Source organism: Falco punctatus (assembly GCF_963210335.1).
Source record: "Falco punctatus genome assembly, chromosome: 13".
Lineage (NCBI taxonomy): Eukaryota > Metazoa > Chordata > Aves > Falconiformes > Falconidae > Falco > Falco punctatus.
Window position 1 is genome coordinate 20,340,503 of NC_137593.1, and position 17,580 is coordinate 20,358,082.

Consider the following 17,580-nt stretch of genomic DNA (forward strand, 5'->3'; position numbering starts at 1 on the left):
TTCCAGGTGGCAGCTGCTGCCCCAAGACAGAAGCAACACAAAAACCTGGGAAACAAAGCAACAGGAAGGCCCCATTAATATGCCCCATAACTTCCAAGGAACAGATACTTGAAAATAAAGCTATGCATTCTCTCCACCTTCAGTGTGCCATATCTTGGTGTCTCTGCTCATTGTGCTCCAGAAGACTTTTGCTTCCAACACCTTCCATAGGCAGCATGTACTAGACTCAAGAGATTTTCACTCTGCTGCAGAACTACCATTCTCACAGACGTTAGTGTTCCATACAAAACATCAGAACAAGACAGAATACTTAAATTGCCACCTCAGATGTCAGACCACCCTTCAGCTTTTTGATGTAACTCTCCTTGCTGTTTGAGGTCCTGTTCATGCACCACATGACCATACATATAGACAAGTGCACACACGCATGTGCAAACACAGCTAAGTAAAACCTACTGAAGAATCTGAAATCCAACTGTAATACCTTTCACTAACTTTCCTGCTTTGAACATTTAATGTCTTTTTAAAGATTAATGAAATATTTATCCACAAAGCCCCTGTCCAGATTTAGTGATGATAGCAGGGACTGTTGTGTTGATGAAAGAGAACTCCTGTCAGTAAGTTTGCATGTCTTTCTGGATTTTCAGGGGAAAAAAAAAGAACAAACCACAAACAAACAAACAAAAAAATCACCAAAAAAACCCCACTAAGGTTTATCTTCAATTTCTTGAAACTGGACTTAGTGCAGCTGTGGCAGCAGGGTTATCATGCCTATGTTGTGGTATCTGCAAGGCTGACTCCTGCTGCCTTTTGCCCTGCACTTCACTACTCAAATGAAGTAAACCTCAGAGCTTTAAATGCACTACCATGGAATGTTCTGGCCATATCAAGAACTGAAGCAGTGAGCCACAAAGCTCAAAAGCATGAGCTATTGCTGCTGAAATGCTAGGCTCTCAAGTAAATGCATCCCATATGCACGCATCCTCTGTGAACTGGGCACAGCTGGGGATACACACCACATAACACACCCACACACTGATCTGTAGGTCACTCAGCAAATATGTGGGACGAACAACTGAACACAATATTTGAACACAGTGAGTCATATCACAGTTTTCAAACCATGGGTTTGCAGCACAAAGAACACATTGCCATGCAATAGAGAAACTTCCCATCCACCCCAGACAAACCAGCAGCAGAATTCAAGTTCCATGATCTCCTAGGCTTGACCCACCCTAAGCAAGCTACCAGGGTGACCCCTTCCAACCTCTCTGAGCAGCCCACAAGACAGAATGCATGTTTTCCTGATGTGTCACAGGCACCTACAGCCAAATATCCCTAAAACTGAGTAGAACTAGGAATCTCATGATGCTTACAAATTCCTCCACCAGAAGAGCCGAGTTAAAAAATTTTGCAAATGCAGGATACAAAAAAAGAACCAAAAACACACCTTCAAGCCAGAGCAGCAGTACTCAAAAGCAACAGCTTCTTCCTCTCCATCTCTTCAAAGCAAACAGTAGAGCTGCAGGAGAAGATCTCAAAGCCCCGAGGACACTAACAAGCCTTAATTACCCTGACCAGTCCCACATGGGACCTCACCCACACCTGCATCCATGGCCCAGGAGCAACCTTGCAGCCTAGGTTGGGGCTGTTAGTCCCTGAGCACACCACAGGGACAAGCTCCCACAGTTGGCCCAGGCTGCCGCAGGTCCTAAGCCCAGCACTCACAGCCTAGCCCAGAGCTGTGCAGGGACTGGTGGTCCCAGCCACGGCTGCACTGGGGGGTCCTTGGTAGGGCTGTGGGGAAGGTCCCCAGGGAGGCTGGCTGGGGAAATGAAGGGTGATTAATGCCCTGGGGCCCCAGAAGAAAAAAGCAGCTTTGACCTCTGGAAGACAAAAAGGGAAAGGATCTCATCTGTTGATATTGTCTGTGAGCCATGTGTCTTTGGTTAAACTTTTCTGTTGAGATCGATCCCGTTAAAATTCCCCTTGGAGTAGCTTCCTGTTCTAGGCTTCTCTTGAATTAAACAATAAACCCCCCAAAATTTAAAAACATCCTGCACAATCTTTGTGATGCACCTGTAAATGGCAGTTCCAGCAGGGTTTGTACTTTTAATTAGACAGGAATATTAACTACACGGTGCTAGCAGGTAAATGCATTTGGTGAGCTTTGACACTTTGCCATAGGACAGGGGACTGTCAGCGGTCTGGCAGCTCACAAGGCAAATCCTATCTATTTACTCACTGAATTTATGAGAATATCTCCAGTGCAAGATGCTGATTTTCTCAAGCCTATATTTGTTTACAGAGAAATCCTGAACTGCTAATTATGCTGGCTCCTGAGTTCTCTCTGTCAACCAGCAACTAAAGCAAGCTGCGCATTTGCTTACAGATGCAAAGACAGAATATTACACGTTTCCCTTCAAACATCAGCACATGCTAACATACACAGGAATTAGAATTTAATGACTGGGCATTAACCTGCAACAAATCTGAGGTAGCAAATAGTACATAGCAATTAGTACGCAAAATTCAGGCATACACCCACCTAATCAGGCACCTGCTACTTCCACTGAGGTCAAAACTGTGTAACAGTTTCCTTGAAGACATTCGTATGCAAAATATCCAAACTGATGAGCTCTGGAGCATCTTAGTATCTCAATGAACTGTTTATGTCAGATACAAACCTGTTACTGTACACAGTGGGGATAAGATGGTTCTGCTCCTGACACATACAGATGGCCTCTGTTTCTTGTTAACTATCAAGGACAGAGCAGGCGCTGTTTGTTTAAACTGGAGTCTGCTTCTCTTGGCTCTGGTTCAACTTCCTGGTTTCTCTAGCGATCAGACTTGACTGACGAAAAGACTGAGATGTTTCAAAGTCTCAACCCAAGGTGTCCAAACTAAGACCCACGTTTGTCCTGATCACTACAGCTTCATCAAGCTAGAAGAGGTCATCACTTGTATAGAAGACCTCAAAATGAAGAAGCATGTTGTAAAATGCATGTTTCAAGCACTGAAAGAGGCTGCCCAGGGAGGTCATGGAATCACCATCCCTGGAAGTTTAAAAAATGCATAGATGCAGTGCTTGGGGGCATGGTTTATTGGTGGCCTTGGCAGTCCTGGGTTAATGGTTGGGCTTGATCTTAAAAGTATTTTCCAATCTAAATGATTCTATGATTCTATGAAAATGAGAGCAGATTCCCTAACTACTTTTCTCACACTTCTGCTTTTGTGTTACGCCCCACCACCAATTCACAATCATGGGATCCATCTCCTCACAGATGCCCAATATTCTTTCCAAATCTGGCAGCTCAAAGCGGTGTCTTCCTTTCTATCCCATAGTGAGACTGAACATCTTCATCCTTCATACAGGGATGCAGAATATATAACTCACCATGTAGTGTCCTGTTTGCTTTGCTACCATGCTCTGGGCCATTCTACCTCTTCTTCCCAGTATCAGTATGCAGGCAAGACTCTGCAGGGATGCAACAGTCCTCTTAAAATCTGCTTGTGAACTTTCCATTCAGTCTCTACCACACCTGTCACGCGGCAACTTTTCAATTGTTTGCTGCACAGATCAGATTGGGCAGGTGAGAAAAGTACTAACATTTTGAGATGTTGCTGCAGCGCTATTAGATGGCTTCATTAGCTAACTAGAAACACCTGTAGAGGTACATCTGAAATTTAGGTCTTCTTATAGGTTATGCCCAGTATTTTCATCTTTCCTAACTCTGACAGGAATTTTATTTTTCCCAGTAAAAAGAGATGTATAAGGAAATGAGCAAACTTGCAGAGACAGTGGTGAGCAATCTCTTTTTCCCAAACTGGTCCAAAAGCTTGTGTTTAACAGCGGGTGTTTTGTAGGATATTCTCCCGGACAGTCTGTCCACTGCACCTTCCCCAGTACTAGGAGCTACTAAGAAAAAGAGAGGACATATTCTCATCAAAAGTCTTAGGTCTGTTTCCAGTTAAGGGTGCAGTAAAATAACATGTCATTTATAAAACCAGATGGAAAAACCCAAAGAACAATTTAAAGACTGGCTGGTTTCTTCTCAGAAAAATAAATGTCAGCCTAGCCCCACCTTTTCTTCTATACACAGGACAGACTGAGGAGAAAAGAGGTCAGATGCTTGTTTCTGTCTCATGAGCTAAATATTTCCCTCATGCTTGCACTAGAAAAGTCTGTAGTAGCTAGCAGCACCTTTAACACATTGAAGAGGTCAGTGAGATCCAATTATTGTCTTCAGGTTGTTTTTAAATATTAACACAGTTGCCAAATGACTAATACCTGCCTATAGTCCGTTACCTACATGACCCATGTCACCCAAACTGCATGCCAGATTACTTTGTCTCATCTCTTTGTTTACCACATCTCTCCTAGACTGAAAGCTCTGTGAGTTGAGCTGCTTTTTTTTTTTTCCTTTAGCAGCTAGCAGATGAGGGCCCACCTTAACAGATTCATGACAGCAACTGCTTTTAGTCAAAAAGACAATTATAAATTTAAATAAGTTGATGTTTCCTCACCAAAGTAAGCAAAACCAACATGGTTTTAACTTGAAATACTGTTGTTACAACAAGGCTTTTGCTTCTTATAAACAGCAAAAGAAAAGAGAGGGTAGGGTATTTAATTTCCTGATTAAATCCATGAAGCAAAAGGATGCAGTCTGATTTCTACCCAGGCCTGAGAGAATCTACCTCTCGTATGAAAGCACTATGGCTGCCAGGCTACAGAACAGCTGAATCTTACAGTTTCATTATGTTCTTATACAATTTTATACAAGTCACCGGAGCAGGGACTGAAATCCAATATATACTTGCTTCTGTGTATTTGCTAACCACTGGCCTAGGGAGTATTTGTCTCTTTTTCTCGGGCTCCGGAAAAACTAAGGGTGTACTGCCCTTTCTTCCTAATATATTCAAAAGTGCTGGTAATTCAGTGGGACTGGATTATCCAGCTCCACCCAGACACAGACTGGAACTGGATGAGGGATTCCCAGTTTCTGGGCAAATGCATTAACCCCTGAGTAAGAAAAAGGGGGAAATGACTGTGAAGAAAAATCCACTGCTGGAAAAAAATAAAATCCTGGCAGTAACTAGTTAGAGAATTTGACCTGAATTCATAAATAGTTTTGGGATGACCTAAATATCATTTTCCCAACAAATTTAGTATTCACCAGCATTTTTTTTCTCTGGTTTTTGCAGGCCAGTTGGTTCATTTGAGGTGCCTCATTATAGGCATCAAACAACAGTAAACCTAAGGAGGTAAGGTTTTTCTTTTTATGCAGCTTGGATGGAAAGAAACTCACTATGAGCTTCCTTAGTCCACACTGAGAAAGCTGTAGCCTGGTTTTCTAGAGTGGCCATCATCATAAAATTGTCACTGACAGGAACACAGCAGACAAAATGACCACAGCCATCCTCAAGAACGCCATCCTCCCACATTAAAGGTCACAAAATGCCTGACAGAATTGCCCTTTTCGTAAGTCACTGGAAATACTAGGACTCCCGAGAAAAGAGGACAACACGGTATCATCTTCAGACACAAAGCAAAATGCAAGGGCACCTAATTAGAGGTTTCACAAATATCAACCAGGCAAAGTTGAAGCAGACCTCAGTCTGTGGGAAGGAATCAATTTTCAGTCACCCCATGATGGAGACCACAGCCATGACTTCCACCGCCACAACAGCCTGGCCACGTTCCGCCCCCGCCTCTGCCAGCAAGGCCCCAGTAACAAGGGCAGGCATTCACCAGATCCTCTGCATCCGTTTTTGTCCTTCAAAAGGAAGCTTTGTAAAGGATGAGTAGATGTCAGGGCTTTCTCTGTTGAAGATGCAGCAAAGATGAAATATCCAGAGGATGAACTCAGCTCATCTTTCACCAGGCTTTCCAGACCTGGAAGGCAAATGGTATCCGTTAACAGGACCTGACAAGCCTAGCAACCAGAGACGGGACTCAGACCAGGGATATGTAATTAAGCAATAAAGTCTACCGAGCTGTGGCTGCTGAGGGTTATTACGTGCTTCAGGTGGTATGAAAAAGCATAAAGCCATCAGCCACAGCACCTCAGAGGTGCAATTCTGGAGGAAATCATGGGCTTGTTGTTCTTCTTGTGAACCTGGCAGCTGGTGGGCCTGCATGCTGCCCTCCACCCCGGCCGGGCGGGACCTTCCCTCAGCCCCCAGAGAGGCCTGTGCTGTTGCCCACCCCAGGGGCCTGGGCCCACCGCCATCCCCAGGCTCCCCCAGCGCACATGCCTCGAGTGGAGACATTGGGCTGCCATGGTGGGCTGCTGTGGGACAAAAACCCCACTGGCTCAGGCTCCAGCCCACAAAAACCTCTCAGAGATCCCCCACGGGGGGCTGCAAGCCCTCTGCAGCACTCACAGCCCCTCGTCCAACTGCACGCCACTCGCCACCCTTGCTCAGAGGCAGTAATTCTCATTTGGTGGTTTTTTTTCACCTGACAGTTTCTTCTGAGAATCTGTTGGTGTAATTAAGAGGGAGTTTCGCAATAACTTCCAGTTGTTCCGTGCACGTAAACAGAACAGCCAGCAGGCCACATGGGAACGCTGTGCGAAGGCAAGCGTGTGGCCATGACACGCGTCTGCCCTCCCTCTGTAATGGTTTTCTTCATCCCTGACAGAATCATCCCCCATAGCAGGTGATAGGGGGTGCTGGGGCACCCCAGGGCCCCCAGCCCACCCTGCATGGGGCAGAGCAGCCCAATCCCTGTCCTGCTGAGCCAGGGCGCTGCGAGGAGAAAAGTCCAAAATAAAAGCCTCTGTGAGAGGCAGGTTAAAGGCAGGCTGCAGCTTAACCCACCCTTGAGGACACCTGTGGCTGAAGACAAGGACACTGGTGTGAATTGGACAAAAAACCCCACAGGTTCAGCGTGAGGAGACTCCTCCGCCATGCCTGAAATGCTGCAGGGGTCTGGGGCCACTGGACTTCTTTTGCAGCCGTTCATAAGGGAGCCCCCTCCAGTGAGACTAGCCAAGAGCACACCTGCTCCTTTATCTGGTTGACAAGAAGTATACAAAGCTAAAGAAATAGGTTTTATTCTACTACTTTATTTTTACTTCTACTATTACATACAGAAAGAGACCCACAGCATTGGGGGCGGGGGGAGCCCATGGAAGCAGGCGGAAGATGCTGGGTTGAAGGTAATGGAGTGAAGAGGTACATGTGTGAGGATGAGCTGTCCTAATAAATCTTCAGAGCTTCTATTTTAAACCCTTAACCAAAGAAACTCATTCCTAAATGAGCAAGCTGTGGCATTACAACTGTAGCATTCATTTTTCAGCTTTGTCTGTGCCTTAACATGCAGGTCCCACAATTGCACGGGGAAATAGCAAACGTCAGCCAGTTTTCAAAAATTAGGGGAATAATGACAGTAACTGTGTGTATTAGCTGTATAGGTAATGTCACAACACTTGGGGTATATATGAAGTCATTATTTACACACTCAAAAAATATCACCAATAACAAATCTTGTTAAAAAGACCAGGAGAGCAGGGGAGAAAAAGGCTGAGGGGGGTAGCTGACGTTAGAGCAGGGTGCTGTTTTCACTGTGTCACGGCTCAGCTGGCTGTTCGCAACCCAGTCTTTCCCTAGGGCTTTGTAGCACAGCTACTTTTATGGACCTGTGCTTAAATGGAACAGTTTGGCCTTCAGATGCAACAATAGCTTACGTGCAGGACTCCCTAAGAGCGCAGGTCCCTGGAGAGGGACATGAGGATGTCTACAGGAATGAGCTGGCTGTGGCCCGAAGCGGCGGAGCAGATTTGTGTAATCCTATCCCATATAGACCAAAGAGAGGAGTTAATCATTTTCCAGGCAAAGCTTCAAATTGGATCACTAGGGATATCTGTGAGGATTCCAAAAGAAATGTTCCTGATGGCCATTAATGTGTTCCCAGTGACATACAGGATGCACACGCGCGCGCGCGCACACACACACACACACACACACAAACAAAGTAGCAGCTAGCCTGGAAAAAAAATCAGCTTGTATGCAAAGGTGCACTTTGAGCAAATTACCTCACAAGGGACTCATTAATTTCCAGGACAAACCAAGACTCCCACTGCCCTTCCACGTGTGCTCCCAGCAAAGGGGCGCAGGAGCTGGATGCAGAGCATGTGTACAGCCCAGCTTCCACCCTTGAAAACTCCAAAGGGCCACGCTGTTTCCATAACACTTTTTACATGCTTACTTTTATGGGTCTCTTGATGACAATCTAAATCCTGCCTGTTCTTCAATAAACCATTAATCTTCCAGATAGAGTTCAGGGAAGTTGCTGTGTAGCAATAAAGTGCATGTTTCCAGAGCCCAGATGGAACAAAAAGACAAAAAAAAGTGAAAGGGAGTGACATTGTTTTTGAAAGACAACTTCCTGGCTTGGAGGGGTTGGGGTCATGCAGGGTTATCTCCCCAAATCTTACCTGGAGCCTGCCTCTCCCCTCACAAACCCCTGATGCTACTTTGCCTGCAACACTTGTGAGAAGAAGGTCCACCCCTCCAAAACCAGGGTCAGCATAAGAAAGGGGCCGGTCACCCCCTGTACCTTCCACCTTGATGGCCCAGAAGCCTTTTGTGAATTGTGCCAGCTGGGACTGTGCTTTGGTGAGCAGATACCAGTCAGGGAGAGTCAGTGCTCATCACTGCTCCCCCCCGCACACCAGACCTGGCTTGGCAGTCAGTGGTGAGGGGGCTCCACTGGTTCCCCAGCAGCCAGTGATTTCAGTAGTTAACTCATATCACCCAGTTTACAGGCTTGCTGCTGCTTTTGCAGACTGAAGCATAAAATGTCTCTGTCTTCAAGCTACTTGCTTTTGGTGTGCTGAGGGTATCAGTCTCACAGAGCCAGTGTTGCAAAAGCCATCAAATCCTCACGCCAAGCCTGGCTAGTCCTGTCCTGGGTTTGCATTTGAACTGGTGACCCACAGTAGAAGTAACAGATTCTGTGTCCCACTTTATAACAGGAAAAATTAACACAATCCCTTGTGCTTCCAGGCCCCTGTAAAATTGATGTTAACCATATGTCAGTGTGTGAATTGTGCATAGCTGTTAAGAAAGCACGTACTGCACTACTCAAAAGAGATGGTAGCAGTCAGCATTAGAAAGTGCCAAGGAATAAAAAAAAAATCATATCCAACCTGACTTAAGTGCCCTAAACTATGTCTTTTATGCAGAAAAGAAAAAGAACAAAAGGAGAGACTTGAAAAAATAAATTCCCTGGGCTACAGTCCTCTAGAAAAATGGTAGTGAGCAGGGAAAAAGTAGGCACATCAGGAACATACATACAGATAGAAGTCCATTTGTTGGACTCTCCCAGTTCAGACTGGCACAGCTCTCAACAGAAAAATGGGGGAAAATTCACTGTCTGTCTAGACATCATAAATACAAGGTCTCAAAGAGTCTAGTGCTTTTACTCTAAACTCCTGGGTCTGTGATCCTTCCCTGGCACACATGTATCTCACAAATATTCCTATACAGGACACATTTAATCCCAAAGCTCTGCCTATTCCATATGAATATAATGTTCTCTTCGTTCCTGGTGACAGTGCTTTACAAGACAAACTAAAGTTCATGGATGAGAAGCTCTGGAAAAAAATCCTTTTCACTGACAAAAAAGAATCTTGCCATATTTTAAATGTCCTTCATCAGTTTTATTACAATAGTAATGCCTAACTAAGTATGTAAATAACCTCCCAAACACTCAGTATAGTACCTACAGATCACCTGAAGCAGTTAAAACCTTGAGCAGCCAGCCCTAGGGCAACATTTTTGCTTGCCACTGCAGCAGGCTGACCACCAAAGATGGTTAGCTGTGTCAGCAGCCATTCGCACCTCCCTAATGATGGCCCTCCACAGAGGCAAGCTGCACAATCCTTTTCTTCTGGTGTTTCATTCTTGATGAACATAGGAGAAAAAAAATTTACAGCAAGAATCCCTTGAGATACATATCCTGACCAAAGAGAAGCTAATTAGATGTGACTGAACTTAATTATGTTTAATATTGAACAGCTAGACCCCAAGCAACAGAACATGACAGAGCTGTTGTTGCTGTTCTCTTTGGTGAAGGCACAACAAGCAGCTCCTCACTAAGTATGGGTAGGTGTTACCATCACATCACCCATGTGCCTCACTGTCATTTCTTAGTTAACACTCACCGTTCTAACCAAAGTCAACAGCATCCTTTGGTGTAAAATCCTGTGCAACTGATCAAGATTAACACATATGCACAGGGTGTGTGCACAACTCCAGACTTTCCACACTGCTTTCATACAGTGCTGTGTGTGGGAAGTCACATCTGGAGAAATGTCCCAGTGGTGCTGGGGCTTTCAGCAGTCCCAGCACAGCTCCATGCTTTCACAAGTGTCAGGAGTGTTCCCTGCTTCCCGGTGGAGCAGAAACACGGTGCTAGCATGCTGGAAAGCAATTACTGACATTCATTAGCCTGCTGCTGCTGACAGGATCAGCAATGAGAACGAGTCCTTTTGTAGCATCAGGTATTTGTAAGGAAAATGATGAGGTGGTGCTCCATTAAGACCTTGAAAGGAGCACCACTGGGGCTTGTATGTGTATCTTTCAAGGGTAGTCTTTCTGCTCCTACACTATTATTAAAAAATAGTAGCAGCAACACCTTTTCTTACCTTCACTCTTACAGGAAGTCTTGCTTGATCAGTTTATCATATTCTGAAGAGAGAGAAGGGGGATATACATCCTTAGAGGTGTATATGGTTTACACTCCTTCCTGAAGAGAAGGAAAGACCAGTCTTCTGTGTATTCTCTAGGACAGAATTCAAAATCTCTTGCGAACATTGTATGTCTCCCATCCTCTCGCCTGCGCTGTTCAGCTAACATGTTCATTGCTGGGATGAAACACAGCTGTTCCAGGGAGGGCTAGGCTGGGGACCAGCACCACAGCAGGCTTGCTGCAGGCCCAGCATTCATAGGTAAACTGCCAGGGATGGAGGCATTACATGCTGGCTCTGGCTAAACAGCTGGAGTTCACACCAGATGAAGTTCTTCAGTTTTGTGGTTCCTTCTCTGAGTACGAAGTGTAACAACTCATCTATCTTTTCTCACTTTCCATCAGAACTCAGCAGCCTGAAATTCTCAGTGTAGTTATTCTCACATCAGCCTTAGGCAGCAAAGGTGTGTTCTTCTTCACAGGTTATAAATGACGGTCTTAGCCAAAGCAAGTAATTTTCCAGAGTACCACAGCGAACCTGGAGCAGAAGTGGGAACTGGATTTAGTCTCCCACTGCCCTGCTCACCAGAACCTACTCTCTTCTATCAGCCAAGCAAAAAGGCCCTGTTACATAGCTTCTGCTGACCTGAGGAGGTCCTGCAGGATGAGCTGCATTCTTCCAGATAGTCACAGATGCCAGCAATTGTCATTTGTGGCCAGTGGCTGCTCTAGTACCTAATAGTATTAAGGAGGGCAAAAAGTTTGGTGTTCCAAGGTGCTCTGTATTTATACCGTATCTTTCATCTGAGAATCACAAGCATTTCATGTCTGTCAAGAACACATCATATTCTCACAGGCAGGAATATAAGCAGCAACATCTGATAATCAAGTGAAGCACAGGACAGTCCAACAGATTACCCAGCTTGTAATGCACCATTCAATAGCTCTTATTATTCTTCTTTTAGCCACTTATTTGTATGCTAAAAGCCACAGCCTAACCTGGCCTAATACAAACTGAAACTCTACCTAAACTAAAACAAAATTAAGCTTTGAAAATCGCTGGTGCTCATTGATTTTGTATTATTTTCCATTTTCTTTGCTAGCTAAGATGGATACAGAAGTGTCAATACACTAATAAGGTGGCTCATCTCGCAGCTACCTTTGGCTGTATGCAGTAGGAACTGCAGAGGTGTGTGAAAACGGAAAAAATACAAAAGCAAATCAACTGATACACAGTGGCAAATATGATCAGTGCTTAAAAAACAACAGCCTAAACAATTTCATTAACTTTTATGCCTCTTAGATCCAAACTCTTATTTTAAATCTAAAATGCAACTGTGACCTCAGAGAGAAATCATCTTCCCACTAGAACTAGGTCCAGGAAGATTGTGATGTGACTGTGTTAGGGTGACAACCACAGGACCCAGACAAAGCGTGGCCCAGCTTTGGCACAATTGTATCTGGTGCAACCAACTATACCATCCTGCACCCTGTTTTGAGCACCTCCGAGAATGCTCATCTATCACGTGGCAGGGACTCTGTCCATCTTTGCAGGGTCTTGAAATTTTTAGATTAAAACTAAAGGCAGATGGTTTAATCTTCTCTTGGTTGAAATGGCTGTGATAAAAGTGCAGTCTGCATTGGGTACCTGCGTGCAACTTGTCCTTGAGCAGTACACCTATCCTTGTCCAACACTGTGCACTGAGGACTTAGAAACAGAAACGACTGTTAGAGTTCATCTGCTTTCTTCCTTTCCAACCCTGTGAGAATTGATTTGATTATTTGGGTAGGTGTGGGCGTAAGCCTGAGAAAGGGACAGATCCAGGGGAACCCGCTATGAAAGGGCCAAGCTGAGGAGAGAAGTTTTGCAACGAGTTGTAACACATGAGGCTCCTGGCTTTACTTACCATGATCTGTAACCTGCGTTCTAGTCCCAGGAAAGTGGATTCTCTCATATTTGTTAACCTTCCCTCCCTGGTTAACTCTTTCCCTGGTCCAGAGCATGGCAGACAGAGGAGATCCTGTGCTTGGGGAAGAGATGAGTTCTGCATTTCCACTTCAGTTATTCAGCAGGTTCAGCTTGTTGAGTGAGTAACCTCACAGGTGCATCTCTGGATGCAATCCACTGGTAGGGTTTAGGACAGTGAATCAGCCAGCTACTATCACAGATCCCAGTGTGGTAATCTTGAGAGCTGGCACTTAAATTTACAGTAGATCCTGGAGCCAGACCATGTACACATGCCACATGTGGCCATCTTTTCCCGTTCTTCCAAAGGTGTTATGTGTTAACTATTCCAGAGAACATATGAGCTATAGCACTGCCAAGAAATGGCAGCCTAACTGCTGTGTTCTTTTAAGAAAGAATGCATTTGTAAAAATAAAAAAATCTCTATTCTGTCAAATTACAGTCAGTTATCATTGCCCTCAAGCCAAGATCTATTGGCTCTCAGTCTGATTTAACTCATTTACTGAAGCACACTGGAAACACCCGTCATTTGGGGGGAAAAAGAATTATTACCTTTTACTCATTAGTAGTCAGTAGGATTTTGAAACAAACTTCTTAGGGGAAACTTTCTTCCTTCCATCTCTAGCTTTTCAAGATTAACAGCACCTCTTCCATTTTGGAATAATAGCTACCTGGTAGTCTTGGGTCACTGGGCCGTCTTCAAGGCATCATTGCTTTCAGTTGGATATCCAATCAACTTTTATAGCCAAAATATATTTTTGCTTCTTTTTTCCCCTGGTGCCATCAAAATACTGGTTTGGACAAAGACAAATGCTCTTGGACAGACAAATGCATACCAAACTATCACATGCTTTCTCAAATCCCAGGGGCCACAGATAGCTCCATCACAGTCTGCAAGAAAGTGGTCACATTCTCATGCTTACTAGCCCACTTCAGTGTACACAAACCCCAAAGCACACAGTGTTTCCCTTTATAGCAGCTCAATTTAATGTAAGGAACCACTGGAATAAGCTAGCTTTTTGATCCATGAAGCAGAGCTGTAATTTACATTTTGTTCTGTTTTTTCTTCTTATCACCAGCACTGTCAGAAGTCTCTTGATTCATTATTGTGGCAATGGAAACACTGGAACACTGAGACAGCAGCATGTGTAAAAGTGGAAGATGCAACATTACTGACCTGCTATTCCAGGACACTGTGGGTGTCCCGGGAGATTACATTGCCAGAGGGAAATGCAGTCTTGCTGATGGGGAGCTTTAGGTCCACAGAAACTTGTGAACAGGCCCCAGAATTATTTAATGGGGAGTGAGTGAAGAGAACAGAGCACAGAGGAACAGGTTTTGTGGGAAAGTGAGCAGACGCAACTTTATAGCAACCCGATTTTTGAAACAACCTCAAATTACCCCATGCAAATAGGCCTCAGCCAGTGCCTGTGACCCTGCACATACTGTCACAGCTTGAAGGAGTTATGGATGTGCAAAGTTGCCACTAAACACTTCCGCACTGCACTGGGAGCCAGGATCCCGAAACCTCCCCTACCCCTAATACTGGAAATGACAGGGCAGCAGTGAGACCCAGGGTCAAAGCTTGTGACAAAGCCAGCGATGTACCATGGCCAAGTACTGGAAATGCAGTGGGAGCTGAGCCCTGTGTCAGAGACTTGCCCATACCCTCAACTCTAGCCCACCCAATTTGCTGAATGAATGACAGAAAACTTCTCATAGCAGCCCATCAGTATTGCCAGCCTCCTCAACGGGTGGCCAGCACCCCCAGCTCCCTGCAGGAGGGCTCAGTACCCCGCAGCCCTGCCTGCGCACAGACAGGAGCTGAGCATGAGGAAGATGCCAGGTGCCCCAGAGAGCCAGTGCGGACCCAAGGCAGATTTGCAGTGCGCAGCTCAGCCCTGCATTCAGCCCACAACACTGCAGTACTGTCAAACACAAAGAATCATTTTGAAAAAGAGCCTAAGAAAAGGATTCTGTAGATATTTTGCCCAGTCTTGTTACTGGCAATCTATTTGACCTAGTGAACAAACATGGAAACTTTTCCAGGAAACGTGTTTCTTTATTTAAATAAAAATTAGTGCCAGTAGAAACAATAAACTTTAAATACATGAGACAATTATATACAACTCAATGTTAGGAATTATATACATCAGTTTTTTACAGATACAAATACATATATACCAAAAGTAAAAGGACAAAAGAGAAAGCAATGGAAAATGTGACAACTTGCGCATGTCAGTCTCATTTGGAAAGTTTCAGGATTCAAGTGATTCCAGGCAAAGTGCCAAACTTAATTTGGCTTCTCTCAAACTTAAAACAGCCCCTTTTGGAGTAAATCTACCAAAAAGCTTTATATGGTCTGATCCAAAGTTCACTGAAGTCAATGGAAAAACTCCGGCTGCCTTCAGTCTGGACTGAATCAGGCCCTTTCTGAGCACAATGGAGCCTTTGTTCTGCTGCCTTTAGAGAGAGACAGTGATACCTCTGCAGACTACATCATGTTAACCCTCCAAGTCAAAAGCAGAGTTCTCCCTTCCAAATGGAGAAGTACAGCAGCCTCTTGCCTCAGTTCGTTCCTGCTGTTCAGCATTCATACTTTTCAAGCTGTCTCTCAAGCTCTAATGCCAGTGGCTAAATCACAGAGCTATTTTAGCACAGGAAATAGGTGAAGACATTTTGCAAACATTTTGCTGTGCAATGCTTTAGATTCAGGCTCTTCAGCCCTCATGCTTCAGAATCAAACATTGTAATAAGTTATTATAAAATATAAGGTATGATTGAATTATTAATTCTTTTATTTTTATTTGTTCTTACTTCTTTTAACAGTGCAATAATTTAGTAACTAATTTCATGAGCATTTAAAAAAAACACAACACAGTACCATTAAATTGGGGGGGGGGGGGGGGGGAGGGGGGCGAGGGGTGTGTAGTTTGTGGTAGTTTCCAAAACTAGTTACCAATGACTTTATAGAAATGCATGTGTCACATGCAAGCTGGTTAAAAAAACTGCAATGCAATGTTTATCTACACTGGATTAAATAGGGCAGAAAGTCGAGATTCTTTAATGATGTAAATGGGCACAGTTGTACTGGCCTCAAATGGAGAATTTAAGTCCAACAGATAGGCACAAAACTTTGTGCATGTCCCCTGACGTCAGGAGGACTCTGCTGATGACTTCGGTGGGGCCAGGATTCCACCCTTGCTAGGTTAAATTCTATTCTGAATTCCACCTATTTTTCAAGGGGGAGTAACAGAGCAGCATTTGTTCAAGCCTTTCTACATCTTACACCTTGTAACAAAGATCTTTTAATGTCTCCTGTAACTTACAGATCTTTGCCTTTAGTGATCAAATGTACATATATATAATAAAAATACAAAAGCAAATAATAAAACCACTTTTCCTACTAGCAACTGGCTAGTTTAAAGGCTGGATTGCAGCAGAAGTTGGTGAACCCGACCCAGTCAGTACAGGTACAACTTAAGCAAAGATAGATATAGTGGCATGGATCTGAAACTGGGCTCTACATACCTCCTAGAAATTTGGTACCTCTTTTTTTTTTTTTTTTTTCCCTTTCATTCTTTCTGTGCCTGAAGTTAGTCTACAGCCATGCTGCAATCTCCCTTCAACTGCAGCATCAACAATTTTTCAGTTTTTATGGCCTCATTGAGCAAATCGGGTGTTGGCTGTTGTTTGTTATAAGGAAAACACAGTAAAAGTACTTCTAGTCTATCACAGTTTTCTGTGAATGAGCATTACCCATTGTCTTTAACAGCCAGGCACTTGCATTAGGTTCCCTAACCATTTCCCAGATATTTGCAGAATTCTGAAATATGCGGAGACAGGCCAGTAATAGTTACCCCATTAGAGAATATATGTATATATATAAATATAAATATATATATATTCTCGTTGTTCTTAGCTCTTATGGTAAGAAATAATAATGGAAAAATTAAAATGAAGCATCCCAGTTATGTGCAAGTTACACTTTGGAGTTGGATACCACTGCTTCCTTGTCCTGCCAGTCTCAGGAACACCTCGGGCCCAGGGGCACGGATACCTGTTCAGAGTTCATTGGAGAGCAGGAAAGTAGAACCACAAGTTCTTAGTGGGAGCTCCACTCACACTTTGGCAGCTGATCAAGGGAGCCCTGCAAGTGCTAGGAGTTCTTGTGGATGTTTTCCACAGATCCCTCGCTGCTCTCATTGAGGAGCATTTCTGACACTTCCCCCAGTTCAGCATCCGGCACTTCCTCCTGGATGGTGAAATGCACGTCTGGGGAGGAGGATTCAGAGCTCACACTGCTGCCTTCCATTGAGCAGATGGCGCAGGACAGGGACGGCACCATGCTCTCCTGCAGCATGTTCAGCATCATGGGGATCTGAACAGATTTCAGCCCCGATATGGTTGGTAGAGGCTTCACAGCTTCCCCCCATTCTCTCTCCTCATCTTTGTAAAGCAGAAGCAAATTGGACTTCTTCTCTTTTCTTTTGGATTTCATGTAGCCAAGCATTATTCCTATCAGGAAGATCCCATAGAAAGACATGACGATCAAAATGTAAAAATACTCGTTGCTGTTGCTCTTTTCTGTGTTGCGGGATTCAGCATCAAGCATGGCTTGGGTTATGTTTGCATGGTCCATCTTCAGCATGGAAAGTGTTTTACCACAGCTAAAGCCTGGAGGAGAACGTGGGTATATGTAAGATCAAACTTCAAAGACAAAAAAGAAACATCTTAAAAAAGATACCCCCAAACGATTCCTTGCTACTTATAGCTTGCAAGCTTGCAAAACAGACACCTGATTGAAGCTTGCAGTCTATCATACCTCTGCATTAACATTAAAGTGAATGAACTGTTAATCAGATATAGAAAGTATTAAAGGAAAGAAAATGCATAATATTAAATCATGTTGAGT

At 44.2% G+C, this 17,580-nt stretch overlaps 1 protein-coding gene and 1 long non-coding RNA gene across 3 annotated transcripts in view; one reads left to right on the forward strand and one right to left on the reverse strand.

The window, feature by feature from the left end:
* Positions 1–16,249, forward strand: part of LOC308072345 — a 39,283-nt gene extending 23,034 nt beyond the window's left edge. Inside the window, exon 2 of the long non-coding RNA XR_013931637.1 lies at positions 1–16,249. This is a non-coding gene — a long non-coding RNA (uncharacterized lncRNA).
* KCNE4 (potassium voltage-gated channel subfamily E regulatory subunit 4) overlaps positions 16,204–17,580 on the reverse strand; it is a 21,415-nt gene continuing 20,038 nt past the window's right edge. For both annotated transcript variants that reach the window (XM_080409019.1, XM_080409018.1), the window contains one exon: positions 16,204–17,342. In XM_080409019.1, the coding sequence (XP_080265145.1) occupies positions 16,825–17,316 (492 nt within the window). In that variant the 5' untranslated portion in view covers positions 17,317–17,342 and the 3' untranslated portion in view covers positions 16,204–16,824. The remainder of the gene's footprint in view (positions 17,343–17,580) is intronic.